A 16,892-nucleotide genomic window follows, 5' to 3' on the forward strand; every position below is an offset into this window, starting at 1 on the left:
TGCCATTCCCACCAGCAGTGTCGGTGAGTGTCCTTTCCTCCACCTGTATCTGCCAAAAACAAGATATTGTTGATCTTTTTAATTTTAACCAGTCTGATGAGTGAGAAATAACACCTCCTTGCTTTGATTAGCATTTCTGTAATTACTAGTGAGGATGAACAAATGTGTGTATATCGTCTGAAAATTGCAAATTCATGCCCTTTTACTTGATTTTCAAACAGATCATTTGTCTTAGTTTTGGGAGTTCTTTATATACTAGAAATACTAATCCTTTCTTTATCCTATTGGAGATATTTTCTGTGTTTATGGTTTGGAATTTTTATGTAGTCACATCTGCCCTTTTTTGTCTTTTATGGTTTCTAGGTTGCATATCTTGGAAGATCTTTTGTTTGCCAAGATTACAAGAGTATTTTCCTGCATTATCTTCTAATACGTTTATAATTTACCTTTTAATGTTTAAGTAATGGTGTGAAGTTAGGTGTGTGCTTTTTTTTCATCCAAATGGTTAACCAAAAGCTCCTATATTCCATCTTGAGAAAGACTGTTTGATCTTAAAAAATATACTCAGCTTAAAAGTGAATTATTTGGAAAAGTGTAGTTTATTTTTTTCAACGGTTGGAATTTGTGCTGTGTAGAATACTGGCTTGGTTATTTTTGCTCTTTAGTTTTTGAGAATAATTCAGATTGTTCATGTTTAATGCTTAACATTTATCTTGAACTGAAGGCAAAGTGATATAGACAGTGCTTCAAGAGATCTTAGTTACTGTATTTCCATTTTACATATGTTTGAGGCCCAGATCGTCCTCAGGGCTCAAAAGTCAGTTGGTGGCAAGGAACTAGAATACCTTTGCATACTATTCTTTCATTTTCAGCAAATACCTTTCATGTTATGAATGTTTTTTGGGTTTTTTTGTTTGTTTTTGGTGAGGAAGATTGGCCATGAACTAACATCTGGTGCCAGTCTTCCTCTATTTTGTATGTGGGATGGAGCCACAGCATGGCTTGATGAGTGGTGTGTAGGTCTGCGCCCAGGATCCAAACCTATGAACCCCAGGCCACTGAATCGGAGCACGTGAACTTAACCACTATGCCACCGGTCCAGCCCCTAGATATAAATGTTTTAAAATAGCAGATTGTTTACATTGTTTGGTTTATTTAAAGAACATTGGAAATGACTTGTGTGCCAAGCTGTGTGTGGTGGTTAAATTTACTCCAACAGAGCCAATATTGTCTATATGATGGGACATAATCTTTATTCTAAGGGCTTTGTTTTAAAGCTTTCTCATCAGTGAACTAATTTGATCCTCATAACAAACCTATGAAGTTGGAATTATTTTCATCATACTGAAAGGAGTTTGCTGCCACGTTGGTAATTGCTGTAAATAGCTTGTTCTTTTAAACCATATAAAAGAGTTGTAAGTGGCATGGCCTAAACGTTATTTGATAGACTGTTTAACCTTTGGAGAACTGTAACTAATTTGAGAATGAGACCCAGAGCTTCTCAATCTCACTTTTCAGTTCATGTCAGTACTTGAGACTAACAGTCTGGAAATTAATACATACTTTATGTTCTCCTTCAAACGCAGATAACATGTAGAAAGGTTGAAAAGACCAGCTCTTTTTGCTCTCAATCATGTGCATGTGTCTGTGTTTGTAAAAGTGTAATATCCAGCAAAAGATTGCTGCCCTTAGATTAATCTGGAGCTAAAAGAAATAGAACAAATAGTAATATGGCCTGCTCTTTGCTGGGCATATTCCTATGTGATAGACTGTGTTGTTTGTTTATTTTGCAGAGGTTATTGGCTCAGAGAGATACAGTAACTTCTCAGAGATCATACAGCTGGTAAATGGAATTTAAGCCCAGTTGTGTCTGACTCCCAGGCCTTTCCATTATGCTGTTGTCCTCTACTTCATTTTGACTTTCTTCCAATAGTATTCTTTAGTCTCTAACTTTAAATTTTAAAAAGTCCACCTCTATGGTAGCAAATACATACATTACTGAGGTCTCTCCTTCCCCTCCCCCCCCATATAGATACAGCTTTTGTCAGAATATTTTAAGGCATTAAAACCTAGCTTTTATTTAGATATATACTTAATATAGCCTTTTTATAGAAGGTTAGTGCCTTTTCTATCTTTCTTCAGGATACAGGACTAGAGGATTTTGTCTAGGAATACAGAATTCCCCATTAAATAGAGGAGGTTTAATCTTTGGAGATGCTACATATATCTTTGTAAACCCAGGGATATGAGAGAATTGGAGCTGAATAATGCAGAAAGGTTGGAATTGTGTTTCTTTGGTTTCCTGTACTGTCTTTATTGTATTTGGCAATAGCCTATCATGTGGCTTTAGGGGAAATACCATATGCCTGTGTTTCATAAATGAAAATGAAAACATTGTAGTGGCTAAGCAGACAATGTCTTAGAGATCTTTCTGTGAGGTGATGGTTCCTAATGTTTTTCAGGTCACGGATCTCTTTAAGTAGCCAATGAAAGCTATTGACTATCTTCCCAGAAAAATACCCACATAATGCAGAAAGTTTCCATAGAATTTCAGGATTTTTTGTGGTGATCTCTCAATATAGGACAAGAAGAAATCTAAAGATTTCTCTACGTGTCGTTAAGAGGATGTCCAAATTGCTGTATTGTTTGTTCTTATATTTCCTAGTATGTGTTTTTTTTAGACTAAAGCACTTTACCCAAAGGTGAAAGCTGGGCTAATTGTTTCACTTTTGCTGAAGGTTTACTTTGCTTCATGCAACTTTAAATTCTAAAAATCCAAATTTTTTATTTTTATTTTTTTTTAAGATTTTATTTTTTTCCTTTTTCTCCCCAAAACCCCCCGGTACATAGTTGTATATTCTTCGTTGTGGGTCCTTCTAGTTGTGGCATGTGGGGCCCTGCCTCAGTGTGGTTTGATGAGCAGTGCCATGTCCGCGGCCAGGATTCAAACCGACGAAACACTGGGCCGCCTGCAGTGGACTGCGCGAACTCAACCGCTCGGCCACGGGGCCAGCCCTTAAAAATCCACATTTTTAGCAAAGCAAGAGGATTATGGTTGGTGTTATATAAGGATTTATCTTATGTACTGTGTTGATCTTGTAACCAGTTGTGTTTCCAGCTTTGCTTTGGCCACTAGGAAGTTGTAATTTAATTGTGCATTTTTGTGTACTGACTTTTGTTCCCCTTTTTTTTTTCATTGCTTCTAATCTTCCTTTTTCTCTGATTTTTTACCTTTCTGTACACCTGGCTATCTCATAGCTCACCTGTCACAATGCCCTGCATATAGTATATTCATAACTATTTGTTGAATGGAAAGATGCAGATTGAATGAATCATATAAATTGGTTTTCTAAGTTGAAAATTTCACCAGAAGAGTTTAATGTGACTTGGATTTTTTTAGCTTTGTTAAACATTCACTGGATAGTCATTCATTCATTTATTAATCTACTAAGTGACAGTTCCTATGCTGGTGACAGGAATGCAAAGAAAAATAGATGCAGTCCCACTCATGCAGAACTCACTCCAGTGGGGAAACTGACATGTAAATAAAGAGAGCTGTGTGGATTGAGGGTATATGCAGGATACGGTGGGGGTACAAAGGAGGCTGTGACCACTTTTTACTCTGGGGGAGAGGGTATCTAAAAAGGCTTCACAGAGGAGGTGACATTTAAGCTGAGCTCTAGGCGATATGCAGGGAGCAGCCATTTTAGCAGAGAAAGCAGTCTGAGTTAAGATACCAAAAGGCTTGAATGTTAGGGAAACTGTGAAAAGCTTGACATGGTTAAAGCATGTGAGGAGTGGAGGGAAATATTATGTAATGTCATGGCCCTAGTAAGAGAGGTAAGTGGGTACTAGGTCCTAGGTGTCTTGGATGCTGGGTTAGGTAAGGAGTTTGCATTTGATGTAGGTAGATTTTGAGTTTGAGGGAGATTGCTTTGGCAGTAATGTGGAAGATGGAATGGAGGGAGCTGGCAGGATAAAGTCTTAATTTAAAATATTTTTAATTTATGAGATTTTCAAACACACGAAAGTTAGAAAATAATATAATGAACCCTCTTGTACATGTTACCCAGCTTCAACAGTTACCAACACGTGGCTATTTTTGTTTTATTTATGCCCCATCCTTGCCCCATTATTTTAAAGTAAATTCCTAAGTGAGTCACAAATTGGCAAAGCAAAGTTAATAACATCTAAAGTGGCTCTGAAGTCTGGCTCTGCAGCTGAATCACCTATACAGCTTGAAAAAGAGAAAGTTCCTACCTCGTATCCACTGAGTCAGTTATTTGTATGACCAGACGTTTTTAGTTTTCACCGTAAGTCTCAGGTGATACTGCACAGCCCGGGGGTTGAGAACTCCAGATTTAATTTTTAAGTAAATTATTTTTAAGGTAATTTTTAAGTAGCTTGACTTCTGATGGATGTGTTTTCCTGAATTCACTGAATGCTGCCTGTGGCCCTTCTGGGTGAAGTTCACCTATTAGATAGTGGCAGGCTTTTCCATAGTTCAGTTCTTGACATTTGAATAAAGAGTATCAGTTTAAAGGCTGATGTCTTAATTTTCTGTTAAAAATGAGCAAGACTGAAAAAGCGCTTGCATCTTTGAAACTGCATGTGTTGAGAGAGGAAATAACCAGTCATTGTTATAATTGAGCTTTTGTGCCACATCCAGCCACAAGTAAGGAAGGGGATGGGAGACAGATCATTCTTAAAGGGTAGACTAGGATTATTCCAGAGCACCAATTTAGAATGTATAGACAAGGAGTCTCCTCTTCCTTAATTTGCATAACTTTCACACAGGCATTGCTGTTTTTATTTTTTGTTGGGAATGCTAAGAAGGGCTCATTGGCATGTTGCCATTTCCTCACTACTGGCAAGACTGATACACAACTTTCATGAGCCCTGTTTTATTGCCTAGTTCTTTTGATGCCAGTTATCTCTCTAAGTAGTTGGGAGTAATGACCAGAGGATAACTCAATGATCTGCAGCTTCCCAGGACTGTTGGATATAGGATGTGTAGGGGATGTGTTCTCAGACACCATTCTCACCTCCAACATCAGTGTTGGAGGTGTCAGATTTCTCTTTCTTGGTATCCCTGCCCTTATTTTCTTTTATTATACTGTAATGTAGAAAAGTACCATGAGCAAGTCTGTATACTTACCTGAGGTATAGTGTTTTCAGATTTTCAAGGAGAGACTGTCAAGGTACTACTGCAGATAATTTCCATATTTGTCTTGGGTGAGTAAAGGCTATTCCTCAGTTGCTTTATTGTTAGATCTTACTGTCAGTGTCCAATAAAATCTAGGTCAGCAATCTTCAGGGTTATGTTATGTGGCCCAAGATAGGGATATTGGTGTCTGTAGGAGGGGGATAGCAGGGTAGACTGTGCATATAGACATTTTGTGTACTGTAGAGTTGTGGAGCAAATTTAGTTTGAATCCACGTTCTACCACTTACTGGGTATGTGGCTACTCTTGGCCTCAGTAAACTGGTAACAGTCTTCACGTCCGAGTTGTTATAAGGATTAGAGATAATGCATAATAAGTGATCAGTAAATGTTAGCTGTTGTTATGATGATGATAAATGGGTTCTTAGAATATTTGTTGGGTGGATATTAATGTAAATAAGCAGAAATTAAACTAGATGGAAAGGCCTGACAGTCAGGTGGTGTCCCTTTTAACAAATCAGTTAATGTGGGTGATGCCTGTGTCTTATTGGATTTGAATAGCAGGCTGGGTTTGAAGATTCAGCTTGTTTCCTGACATGACGCATGGTCTGGGCAGTTCTCACCTGAGTGTCCTTTCAGATACTGCAGAGAGGCAAAGGGGGAATCACTGCAAGGCAAAAAAAAATTGAGTATTTTGCTTTGTGGCACACTGGAGTTTAGTATTCTCTAAGCATTTTTGTTTCAACACTGCCCATAATGGTTTTCCGTGATTTCAGTGGGAATTTTAGGCTGACTTTGATTCATCTACACTTCCATACATGTTTGCAGCATTTCTTAACCTACCAATAATAAACCAAATCAGTAAATATTGAGTGCTTGCTGTATGTCAAACTCCAAGATTAAATAGTGTATATAGGAAAGAAGCTCCAAGAGCAGCCAGCAGCTAGTCTGGAGTATTTGTTCAGATGATATTGTTCTTAATTTGATGCATGCCCTTTGGCTCAAGGGCCACTGTTTTCTACCTTAAGAATAATTTTACAAAAGAAAAATTCTCATAAATGGATGCATGATTATAGAAAATTTGGAAGGATCTGAAAAGCATGAAGCAGTGTGTTAACCTGCCACCTAGAGGCAACCACTGATAATGTATATTTCTTCTTTCCTTCCCAGATAGTTGGGTTTTTTTGTACTTCCCCACTCTGTGGCAGACATGTTCTCATTAATAGTCAAGGAAGTGATAGCTACAGGGTGCAATGTAAGCACATAGAAAGGGATGCTCAGTCAAGTTTTAAGATTAGGGAGAGGATTGCCCTAATTCTGGTTAGTATTTGTGCTGTTCATTATCTTAAAGTGAAACAATGAGAGGCTAAACGCTCCCCTACCCTCAACCTTTTTAGGGATTTTCTTTCTGTTACCTCCTCCTCCTCTCCCTTCCCCTCTACCTTTCAATGACTCCATATTCTGCTTGCATTTACAGCCAGCCTTTTCAAAGTTATCTGCACATGCCAACTATATTGCCTCACTTCCCATTGATTCCATGACTCACTCCAGTCTGGCTTCCTTTCCCATCACCCTTCTGAAATATTGCTCGTCGAGTTATCTTTATTCCCAATTTCCATGGACATTTTTCTGGACATATCTCATTTTGACATTTGACACAGTTTACCTGTTTTGCCATCTTTTTGTCTTTCATGAGACCGTGCTTCTACCTCACCAGCCTCTCCTTTGCTGAGTTCTCCTCCTTTGCCTTACCTTTAAATGTTAGATCAAATAAGAACTCAGTTCTGGGCCTTCTTCCTTCCTCCTCTGTAAGTGATCATCTCCAGACCCACGGCTTCAAGTACTGTCTATGTGCTGACAATCACAGATTTTATTCTCAATGCATACTTCTTTCCTGAACTCCATTCTACAGATATTTGCATACCTATCATGTAGAAGATGCTGTGTTAGATGCTGAGAGCTTAACACTATGGAAAATCAAACCAGTTATACTAATTGATAATTGCTGTAAGAGAAACAGGCAGGGTACTGTAATAGAAAAATAACAATTAGACCAGCTTTAGGTGGGTTGCCATGGGAAGCCACTTTGGGTCTTAGTTTAAAGTCACTTCCTCAAATGGGCCCAGCTGTGGGAAGAATGGGACTGTGGGGCAGAAGCATTCCAGAGGGAATAGCACTTGTAAAGCTCTAGAGGCCAGAAAGAACTTAGAGTGTTCCAGAAACTAAACGGAAAGACTAAGGTGGTTGTGCAGGGAGGAGATTGGAGAGAGTTCCAGGAGCCAAATCATGCCAGGGTTAGAGCTTGGATGTAATTCTAGGGAAGCTGTTGAAAGGTTTTAAGCAAAGAAGTAACATGAGCTGATTTATGTTTTAAGAAGATTACTTTTGCTGCTCTCTGGAGAGTAGATTGGATGAAAGTGAGTGTGGCAGTGGGGAGATCAGTTATCCCTATTTCACAGTTGAGGAAACAGAAGCATACAGAGGCTGATTTGTCCATGCTCATACAATGAGAGAGAGAGCAGGGATTCTAACCTGGGTTTCCCGATTCTGAGCCTGTATTCTGATCTGGTGCTTCTTAAACTTTAGTATATGAATCACCTGAAGATCTTATTAAACTACAGATTGATTCCTCAGGTCTGGGTGGGGCCTGAGATTCTGCATTTTTAGTAACTCCCAGGTGATATCAGCACTGCTGATCCTTTGACCATACTTTGAGTAGTAAGGCTAGTCTACCACTACACTGAACTGCTCTTGAGCCAGCTTTGGGAACTACAGGTGTCCTCTGCCCTTAAACTGATTCAATATTGAAAGTTATTCTAAATTTGATCAACTGGGGGCGATTGCTACAGAGTGAGTCATCCTTTAAAGAGTGATTTCCTTCAGTATATTTTAATTGTACACACTTGTCTTGATGTAAACGCTACAAAACCAAGATTGAAAGCTCAAAGGTAAATGAAATTTGAGGAAATGAGGAAATGAAAAAAGAAATCGTTAATTAAATAGATGTATTTAAGTAGTGGTAATAGCTACAGATGGTGGTTCATAATAATTCATTTCCTTAAAGTTGATCTTCTTAAAAAGACTAAAAACCTAAGTTTAAGAAGAAATATTTGTTACATGTAGAGCTTGCTTGGTGCTCAGTTCTGTTCTGACCCAACAAAGGCAGTAGGCCATTTCCAGGGATTTTTTTCGTACTAACTTCTTTTTGTTAGAGACTTTTTTTATGTAATAGGATTTTCACCTATTTAACTTGAAAACGTTAGGTAGAACTCATTCCCTAGTTACGTTCCCGTCACTAGTGAGATTGTCAGTATTTTCAGCTTCTTACCTCGTGCCCCAACTTTCTCTCTTGCAGTAATTTTTTTGAATAATAAGGTCCAACAGTGTAGAAGAATCTGTCACAAATTTATATTTTCATCTACAAGCATTTATTGCAGTAACAAAACTAGTAAATAAAGTGAACAGCATGTAATTAAAGCATGGACTTGGGAGTTACAAAGGCCTGGATTTAGATCTTGGTGCCAACATTTGCTAGCCAGGCAAGGTACTTGATTTCTCTGAACTTCAGTTTTCTGTCTGTAAATGGGGGCAAAACTTGGCTTGAATGGTGAGGATTGTATGAAAGATTATTATATGAAGCTCCTGGGCAGCATGTCTCAAACTGTATTCTTTGGGATACTCGGATTGGTGGACTTTCAGTAGATGCCACTTGAAAAAATGGTTCTATGCCCTAATAAGTTACCTTTAGCCAAGATTTCTTGGAGCCGATAGTAATGTCAGTCAGCCATGTGACTGTCCTAAAGGAAGTGAAATTCCATTTGTAACATTTCCCAGATTACTGGAATTTTGTCTTCCTTCGTGGAGCAAGATGCTGTAAAATGTTTTGGGAAACACCAGCCTAAGTATAGTCTGGCTTGTAGTGGGCACTCAAAAGATGTTCTCCCTTCCTGCTGTGAAACCAGCTTAGAAATAGAATAACTAGGAGCAAAAAAAACTTTTGAATTTTCTTAATTGATACCTCATGGACAGTGTTATCTTTCTTTTTCAAGCTATAGATGTTTCTTGGCAAAAAAATTATAGAAACCAGGTTAACATTGCACCATTGCACTTGTTATTGAGACGTGTGTGTGTGCATTCATTTGTTTTGGCTTGGTTTTTTAATTGGGTGCTGTCATCTGAATCTGTTATGAAAAGTTTGGAACCCGACCACTGGAAGCTGAAAAAGCCAAATGTATTTGCTCCCAGAACTTTCACAGCTAGGACATGGGCATGGGCCCTAAGCTTGACCAATCAGATGCTCAGACTTGGGACTTTGCATCTTAGAGCCACTGATGCAAATAACCTGAGACCAGTTAGAAATCATTCTGCCACCAGCAGTAGCTTCTAGGCATCCAGATTCTGGTGTTGGCAGCAGAGGCACCTCCAACTAAGTTGTATCTGTGGGAGGTCCTTGGCTGTAGTTCAGGCTGCCTAGCTTCCTTGGTTCCTCCTGTTTTTTGAATGTAGATCTCTAAGCTTTCCTGTTGATTCTGTGAACTATCAGTTATGGTTCCAGTAAATCACTTTTCTCCTTTAGTTAGCCAGAGTCTATTCTCAACCCAGACGCTTGACTAGTACAGAATCCTAAGTCAGAACAGCTTTAAAGTGAGATACTTACTTGTATGAAGATTTGTCAGTGACCTCATCTACATTTTTTTAAAGTAGTAAAATAGTCATGAGTTGTTTATTTGTGCAAATTACTCAGTGCTTTTGTTTGGTAGGATTGTTTGGTTTTTTATTAATGTGCTTTGAGAGTTCTTTATATATGGTTTGCCAATATTTTCTTCCAGTAAGTTTTATAGTTTTACATTTAAGTCCATGATCTTTTTTTTTTTAACAGAGAATTGACACATACCAGTATGTTAGTTTCAGGTGTACAACTTATGATTTGATACTTATATATATTGTAAAGGATCACACTAAGTCTGGTTAACATCCATCACCACGCATAGTTACAAATTTTTTTTCTTGTGATGAGAACTTTTAGGATCTTTCTTAGCAACTTTCAAATATACAATACAGTATTAACTTTAGTCACCATGCTGCACATTACATCCCCATGACCTATTTTATAACTAGAAGTTTGTACCTTTTGACCACCTTCACCCATTTCACCCACCCCCACCTCTGGGAATCACCAGTCTGTTCTCTGTTATCTATGAGTTTGTTTTTTTGTTTGTGTTTTGTTTTTGAGAGTCCACCTATAAGTGAGATCATACGGTATTTGTCTTTCTCTGACTTATTTCACTTAGCATAATGCCCTCAAGGTCCATCCATGTTGTCACAAATGGCAAGATGGCCTTCCTTTTTTTGGCTGACTAGGTTGTTTATATACACCATGTTTTCTTTATCGATTCATCTATTAGTAGACACTTAGGCTGCTTCCATGTCTTGGCTATTGTACATAATGCTGCAGTAAACATGGGGGTGTGCATATCTTTTCGAGTTAGTGTTTTTGTTTCCTTTGGATAAATACCCACAGGTGGAATTTCTGGATCATATTTTTAATGTTTTGAGGAACCTCCATGCTGTTTTCCATAGTGGCTTCACTAATTTACATTCCCACTAAGAGTGAACAAGTGTTCCCTTTTCTCCACATCCTCACCATGTGATCCATTTTGAGTTAATTTCTATATAAAGTATGAGACTTAGGCCAAAGTTTATCTTTTTGCCTATAGATGTCTATTTGCTCTGGCACCATTTGTTGATAAAACTATCCTTTGATTGAATTGCTTTTTCGCCTTTGTCAAAAATCAGTTGGGCATATTTGTATGGGTCTGTTTCTTGGTTCTGTATTCACATACATGGTCTTGATTATTGTAGACATATATATGTCTTAAAATTGGATAGGGTGATTCCTCTTTTCCAAAATTATTTTAGCTATTGCAGCTCCATTGCCTTTCTATATACATTTTTAAATAATCTCAGTTTATTTATGGAATATCTTGTTGGGATTTGGATAGGAACTACATTGAACCAGTATATCAATTTGAGGAGAATCGACATCTTTACTATGTTGAGTCTTCTTAATCCATGAACATGATCTATCTCTTCATATATTTAGATCTTGTTTGATTTTTTAAATCAGCATTTTGTAGTTTTCAGCATACAAGTCCTGTACATGCTTTGTTAGATTTACACATAAGTGTTTCAGGTTTTTTTGAACAGTTGTGAGTGGTGGTGTACTCTTAAGTTTGCAGTCCACCTGTCCATTGCCAGTATATAGAAATATGATTGATTTGTATGTTTATCTTATATCCTGCAACTTTGCTGATATCACTTGCTAGTTCTGGGAGGTTTTTTGGTAGATTCCTTGGGATTTTCTGCTTAGATAATCCTTTGTCATCTGCAAATAGGGACAATTTTATTTCTTGCTTTCTGATTTATATACCTGTTATTTCCTTTTCTTACTTTATTGCAGTAGCTAGAACTTCCAGCACTGTGTTGAATAAAAGTCGTGAGAACAGACATCCTTACCTTGTTCCTCATTTTGGAGGGAAAGCGTTTAGTGATTTGGGTTGTATGGTATTGGGGCTAATTGCTACTTCTGCAGCAGAGGCAGTCTAACAGCCTTCGAGCAAATGACCGGAGCCATGATAGTGTGGCAGCCATTTGCACTAAGTAATGAGTATGAGAAGTTTATTGAGAAAAAGGAAGCCTGAAAGTAAGTGTACAAATAGCTCGCTTATAGTTTCCACTACATGGGTTGGATTGTTGACAGCAGGCATTTTGTCATTTTCTATTAGATACTAAGGTAATTTTTTAAAAAAGTAATCTGGAATCACATACCCTAAATGTGAAGCGTAGAGGGGAAATGGCTTTTTTTCTTCAGAAATGATGTCTACAAAAATATTTTAGAACATATTCTGGATTTTTCACCAACTCTTTCTGAATGCCCATTGGTTGAATGGATTCTGGCCATATAGGCAAATACATGTTATTTCCACAGTACTGAGTATGTTAGACTAAATCTAGGCCAAATGCTGCCTAAAATTTATACTTGTCAGCTTTTTTATATACTTCATTCAGCTTTATATTGTGACAGCCTTTTTGGGGGAGGGACCTTGACCTCCAGTGACTACCATGTAACAAATACATTATTAGAAGCAGAATCTTTGGTCTGTAAAGAGCCTGCAGGTCACCTCTACCTCTGTGCATGTGCCCTAGTTGCTAATGGGAAAAACCTTTTTTTCTTCCTGTGCCTTGGCCAGGGCATCTTGAAGAACCTGTCTGCTATCAGAGATCACCTAGGTTTTATACTATGGGTCTAATCAGACTGTTGCCTGCTCTTGAGCCTTCCAAGTTACATGCCCTTAGTACAGTGATTGGTATTCTGTGCTCAAGACATTTCTAGTGGGAGTCTAATAACTCATTTTCTAATTAAATAAAAGTATTGTGCTGCCTTTGTTCTTATGACAAAACTAATATATTTTCATTGGTTAGAACCATTAAAAGATACAGAAAGGCACAGATAAAACAATCATATGTAATCCTTTTGATTAGCAATGAGTTAACATTTTGGTACATACCCCTTATAAACTGTTTTCTTTAGACATAGGTTTATACTATTCATTCTGTTTTGTAACCTTTTTATTTCACCATGAACATCTTTGGGTGCTGTTATATAATTGTGTGTGATATTTTTAACAGTTGTGTAATATTCTGTTTTAAAGTAGTCCTGTTTTGGACGTTTGATCCTTTCCAATTTTTCACTATTATACACAGTCATGCAGTATGGATTCTTGTGGTTAAATATTTGTGTGTATGTTCTTATAATTTTCTTTGAATAAGTTCTCAGAAGTGGAATTGCTAAGTTTTCTGGAAAACTGCAGGGATATGGTGAATTTTTCCATCCTGAGGTGTGTTAAGAAACATTGTACTCTTGTGTTTTCAATTATGAGTTTGAGAAATTTGTAAAAGAAAAAGAAAAAGCATTTTAATTTTGGCTTAAATTGGTTACAGGCTTAAGCATTTTGCACGCTCTTCATTCTATATTGTCTATGTGCAAGCATGTAGAGCTCAAGATTGCAACTTTAAGTTCTTCTTTGGGGATTTTCTTTTCAGATCATAAAACAGAAAATCGAAAACATGAAAGTAGACAGGACTAAACTGAAAAAGACACCTACTGAAGCTGTAAGTATCCAAAAGTTTGCCCTGCCTGTTTTTTCATTTAAAAAAAAATCCTTGCTATCAGTTCATCCGTACTGATCTTTCAAATGTATCACTACTTATATATGCAAAGTGCAGTAAAACAGCAACTTGTCTTGAAACAAATTTCCTTTTGAACTTCCCTTGATTAAAAAAGTGGATAAGCTAGTGACCAATGGAAAGTAAACACTAAATTGTAGCTGTATGCACTTCAAGTAGGCTGCCTGGCTGCTGTTCCTATGCATTGAAAAGCAGTACAGTGTAAAGGAAAGAGCAGATGTGGATTCAGTTTCCGTCTGTATTTATGGGATCTTTCTGAATTTTGTTTTCTGAAAAATAAAGTGGTAACACCTTTCTTACTAGATTTCTTGTGAGGGCAGTGTTTAGCTTTCTTTCTTTTCTTTTCCTTTTTTTTTTTTTTTTGTGAGGAAGATTGGCCCTGAGCTAACATCTGTTGCCAGTCTTCCTATTTTTTTTTCTTATCAGAGCCCCAGTATAATAGTTGTATATCCTAGTTTTAGGTCACTCTAATTCCTCTATGTGGGATGCCACCACAGCATGGCTTGGTGAGCAGTACAGAGGTCCGCGCCCAGGAGCCGAACCAGCAAACTCCCGGGCCGCCAAAGCAGAGTGCGCAAACTTAACCACTTGGCCACAGGGCTGGCCCCCTGTTTAGCTTTCTTTATTACTCATTCTTAACCATACAATTCAGCTTAACCTGTATTAACCTGTGTATTGAGTAGCCATGTCAGTTGATCCTATGTCAGCAGTAGAAATCCCTGCTTCAGTCCAATATTGTATCAGCTAGCTTAAACTGCTTTTCAGGTTAAGAAAGTATTACATTGTTATGGTGCTCCTATAGACACCATGTGCTGTAGTTCAAGGAGCACAAGCTTTGGAATTAGATATGAGTTTGAATCTTACTAGGTTTTTGTGGCTGAGAGTTTATTAACTTGCCTGGTTTCTACAGCTATAAAACAGGGTGGATAATTCCTCCCTCCTTGATGTAAGGCAGTTGCTTAGCAAAGTATCTGGCATGTAATCAATTCATTTTATAAATACAGCCGCTTGGTTTTTTAAAAACTGTAACTACCTGGCAAGTATCACCTATGGATATCTCTATTAACATTTTGCTATATTTCTTCCAGTTTTTAAAAGATTATTTGCATGAGTGGCTCTCTTGCTTTTTTCACTCAGCCTTACACTAATGAGTATGAGAAGTGCTGTTTCCTATACCCTCTCTAGCATTGCTGATTACCTTTTAAATTTTGTTAATAGGTGGGGAAAAAAATCTTTCACTGTTCTAGTTTGCATGGTTTAATACATACATCTTCAAATTTATTGGCCTTATGTCAGTTGTCTCCTCATGCTGTTCCTTTTGTATTTGACATTGGAATGTCAGTTTGTTTCTTATTGAATGCCATACTGATTGAGTATATGCATTTTTCATATCTGTTGCAGATACTTTCATTTCCTTTTGATTCTGTTTTTGGTGTGCTTTGGCATCTAGAATTTTTGACAGTTATGTCCTCAAATTTTTTTGGAAACCAAAGAACAAAAAAAAAAACTTGCCTTATGAAAATATATAAATTAAAATAGTGTCATCAGGGTAAGAGAATAAAGGACCTAGAAAAGGATCCTAGTATACATATGCATAAGAACTTAACATAATGATGATTATAGGGATTATAAATTGATAGAAAGGACAACATTAATCCAGAAACCGTGCCAGGTCAGTTGTTTGACTTTTGAGGGGCGAGGGACTGTTAGATATTGAAATAAATTCTAGATAAATTAAAAGTCAAATATTTTTAAAAGAAATAAATTTTAGAAATAAAACACATAGGTGAATATTTACATGGTGTTAAGTCGGGATGGATCTTCCAAGCATTAAAGCGCAAAGGAAAAAAATAATGGAAATGTGAAGTACTATATCCAAAATAAAAAGGAACATGACAAGCTGGGGAAAATATTTGTAACCTGATGGCAGTTAATATCTTTAGTGCTAAGTTAGTAGGAGAGATGAATATCCTAATGACAGAATGGACATGGCCATTTCAGAAAAGAAGAAAGTCTTACAGAACAACTCAACATTGTAGATAATCAGAGAAATGCAAATTAAAAATTTTTTTTCTTTCACCTAATGATTGTTAGGGATTTGTTCTTAGAGTCACCTTTACACAGATTCCTGGCTCACAGCATTTGCCAGCTATTAGCAAATTACTTAGGATAAACTCCTAGCAGAGGAATTTTTAGATCACTGACTATGTACATTTTTAAGGCTTACAAATGCCTATTTTCCTCAGCAGCATACCCAATTTCCCATACTGTGGTCAATACTAGGTATTATTTTTAAGAAAGACGTTAATTTTTTATGTATTTTCTTTTTACCTTTTGATCCCCACCCATTTCACTCACACTCACACACACACACACGCACACACACACACACACACACCACCCCCACCTCTGGCAACCACCAATCTGTTCTCTGTTTCTATGATCTTGGTGTTTTGTTTTGTTTTTTTAAATTCTGTGTATAAGTGAGATCATACGGTATTTGTTTTTCTCTATCTGACTTATTTCACTTAGCCTAATGCCCTCAGGGGCCATCCATGTTGTCACAAATGGCAAGAGTTCAATTTTTTTCATGGCCGAATAGTATTCCATTGTATATGTATACCACTCTTCCTTATTCATTCATCCATCAATGGACACTTAGGTTGTTTCCATATCTTGGCTATTGTGAATAATGCTGCTGTGAACATGAGGGTGAGGATATCCTTTTGAATTAGTGTTTTCATTTTCTTCAGATAAAGGCTCAGAAGTGGAATTGCTGGATCATATGGTAGTTCTATTTTTAATTTTTTGAAGAACTTCCATATTGTTTTCTATAGTGGCTGCACAAGAAAGACGTTTATTGATCATTTTGTGTATCAGTAGCTGTGCAAAGGATTTTCCCCTAGATTTGATATCTTTATTGGATCAAATCAGTATAAACCATGGCAGTTGATATGCAGCCATTGAACTGGCAAGTGCTTTCTTTTGCTTTATCATGAGTAAGGAAAATCACACTCGGTTTGCACTTATGTAGCAGAGACAAGACTATAAAGATATACTTTTGTCCCTGGTGCATTCTGCAAACTGCAGGGTCCAGGGGCACCTTGATATTCCTGATAAAAAGAGTATCATGCTGGTAGGTTAAATTGATGTCATTATGCCAGCTGGATTCTCTGAGCAGAAAACACAAGTACCTCGGATGCCTTAGACATAATGTGTGCCAGAGAGTCAGAGGTAAACCCTTTGCAGTTTGAGGGCCTGCCACATCAGGAAAAGTTTCTAGGGGTCCAGAGGTCAGGGAAATAGTGAGATTTCTCTTCTAAAGTGAGAGACAAGTTGCTACGCCTTGTTGCCACATACCGTGAAGAAAGAGGAACAGTGTATTGGGTGCCTCTTTGGATTTGGGAGCCAACATATATCACATTTGGACATGCTGCTTTGATCCATTTACTAGATAACCTCTAAAAAGTGATAGTGAAGT

General features: G+C 37.4%; 1 protein-coding gene across 32 annotated transcripts in view; it reads left to right on the forward strand.

Annotated features, from left to right (window-relative positions):
* HUWE1 (HECT, UBA and WWE domain containing E3 ubiquitin protein ligase 1) overlaps positions 1-16,892 on the forward strand; it is a 146,488-nt gene that overhangs the window by 17,586 nt on the left and 112,010 nt on the right. For all 32 annotated transcript variants that reach the window (XM_023634502.2, XM_070257026.1, XM_070257014.1 and 29 more), the window contains one exon: positions 13,268-13,336. In XM_023634502.2, the coding sequence (XP_023490270.1) occupies positions 13,292-13,336 (45 nt within the window). In that variant the 5' untranslated portion in view covers positions 13,268-13,291. The remainder of the gene's footprint in view (positions 1-13,267; positions 13,337-16,892) is intronic.

The sequence above is a fragment of the Equus caballus genome, chromosome X, assembly GCF_041296265.1.
Source record: "Equus caballus isolate H_3958 breed thoroughbred chromosome X, TB-T2T, whole genome shotgun sequence".
NCBI classification, from domain to species: Eukaryota; Metazoa; Chordata; class Mammalia; order Perissodactyla; family Equidae; genus Equus; species Equus caballus.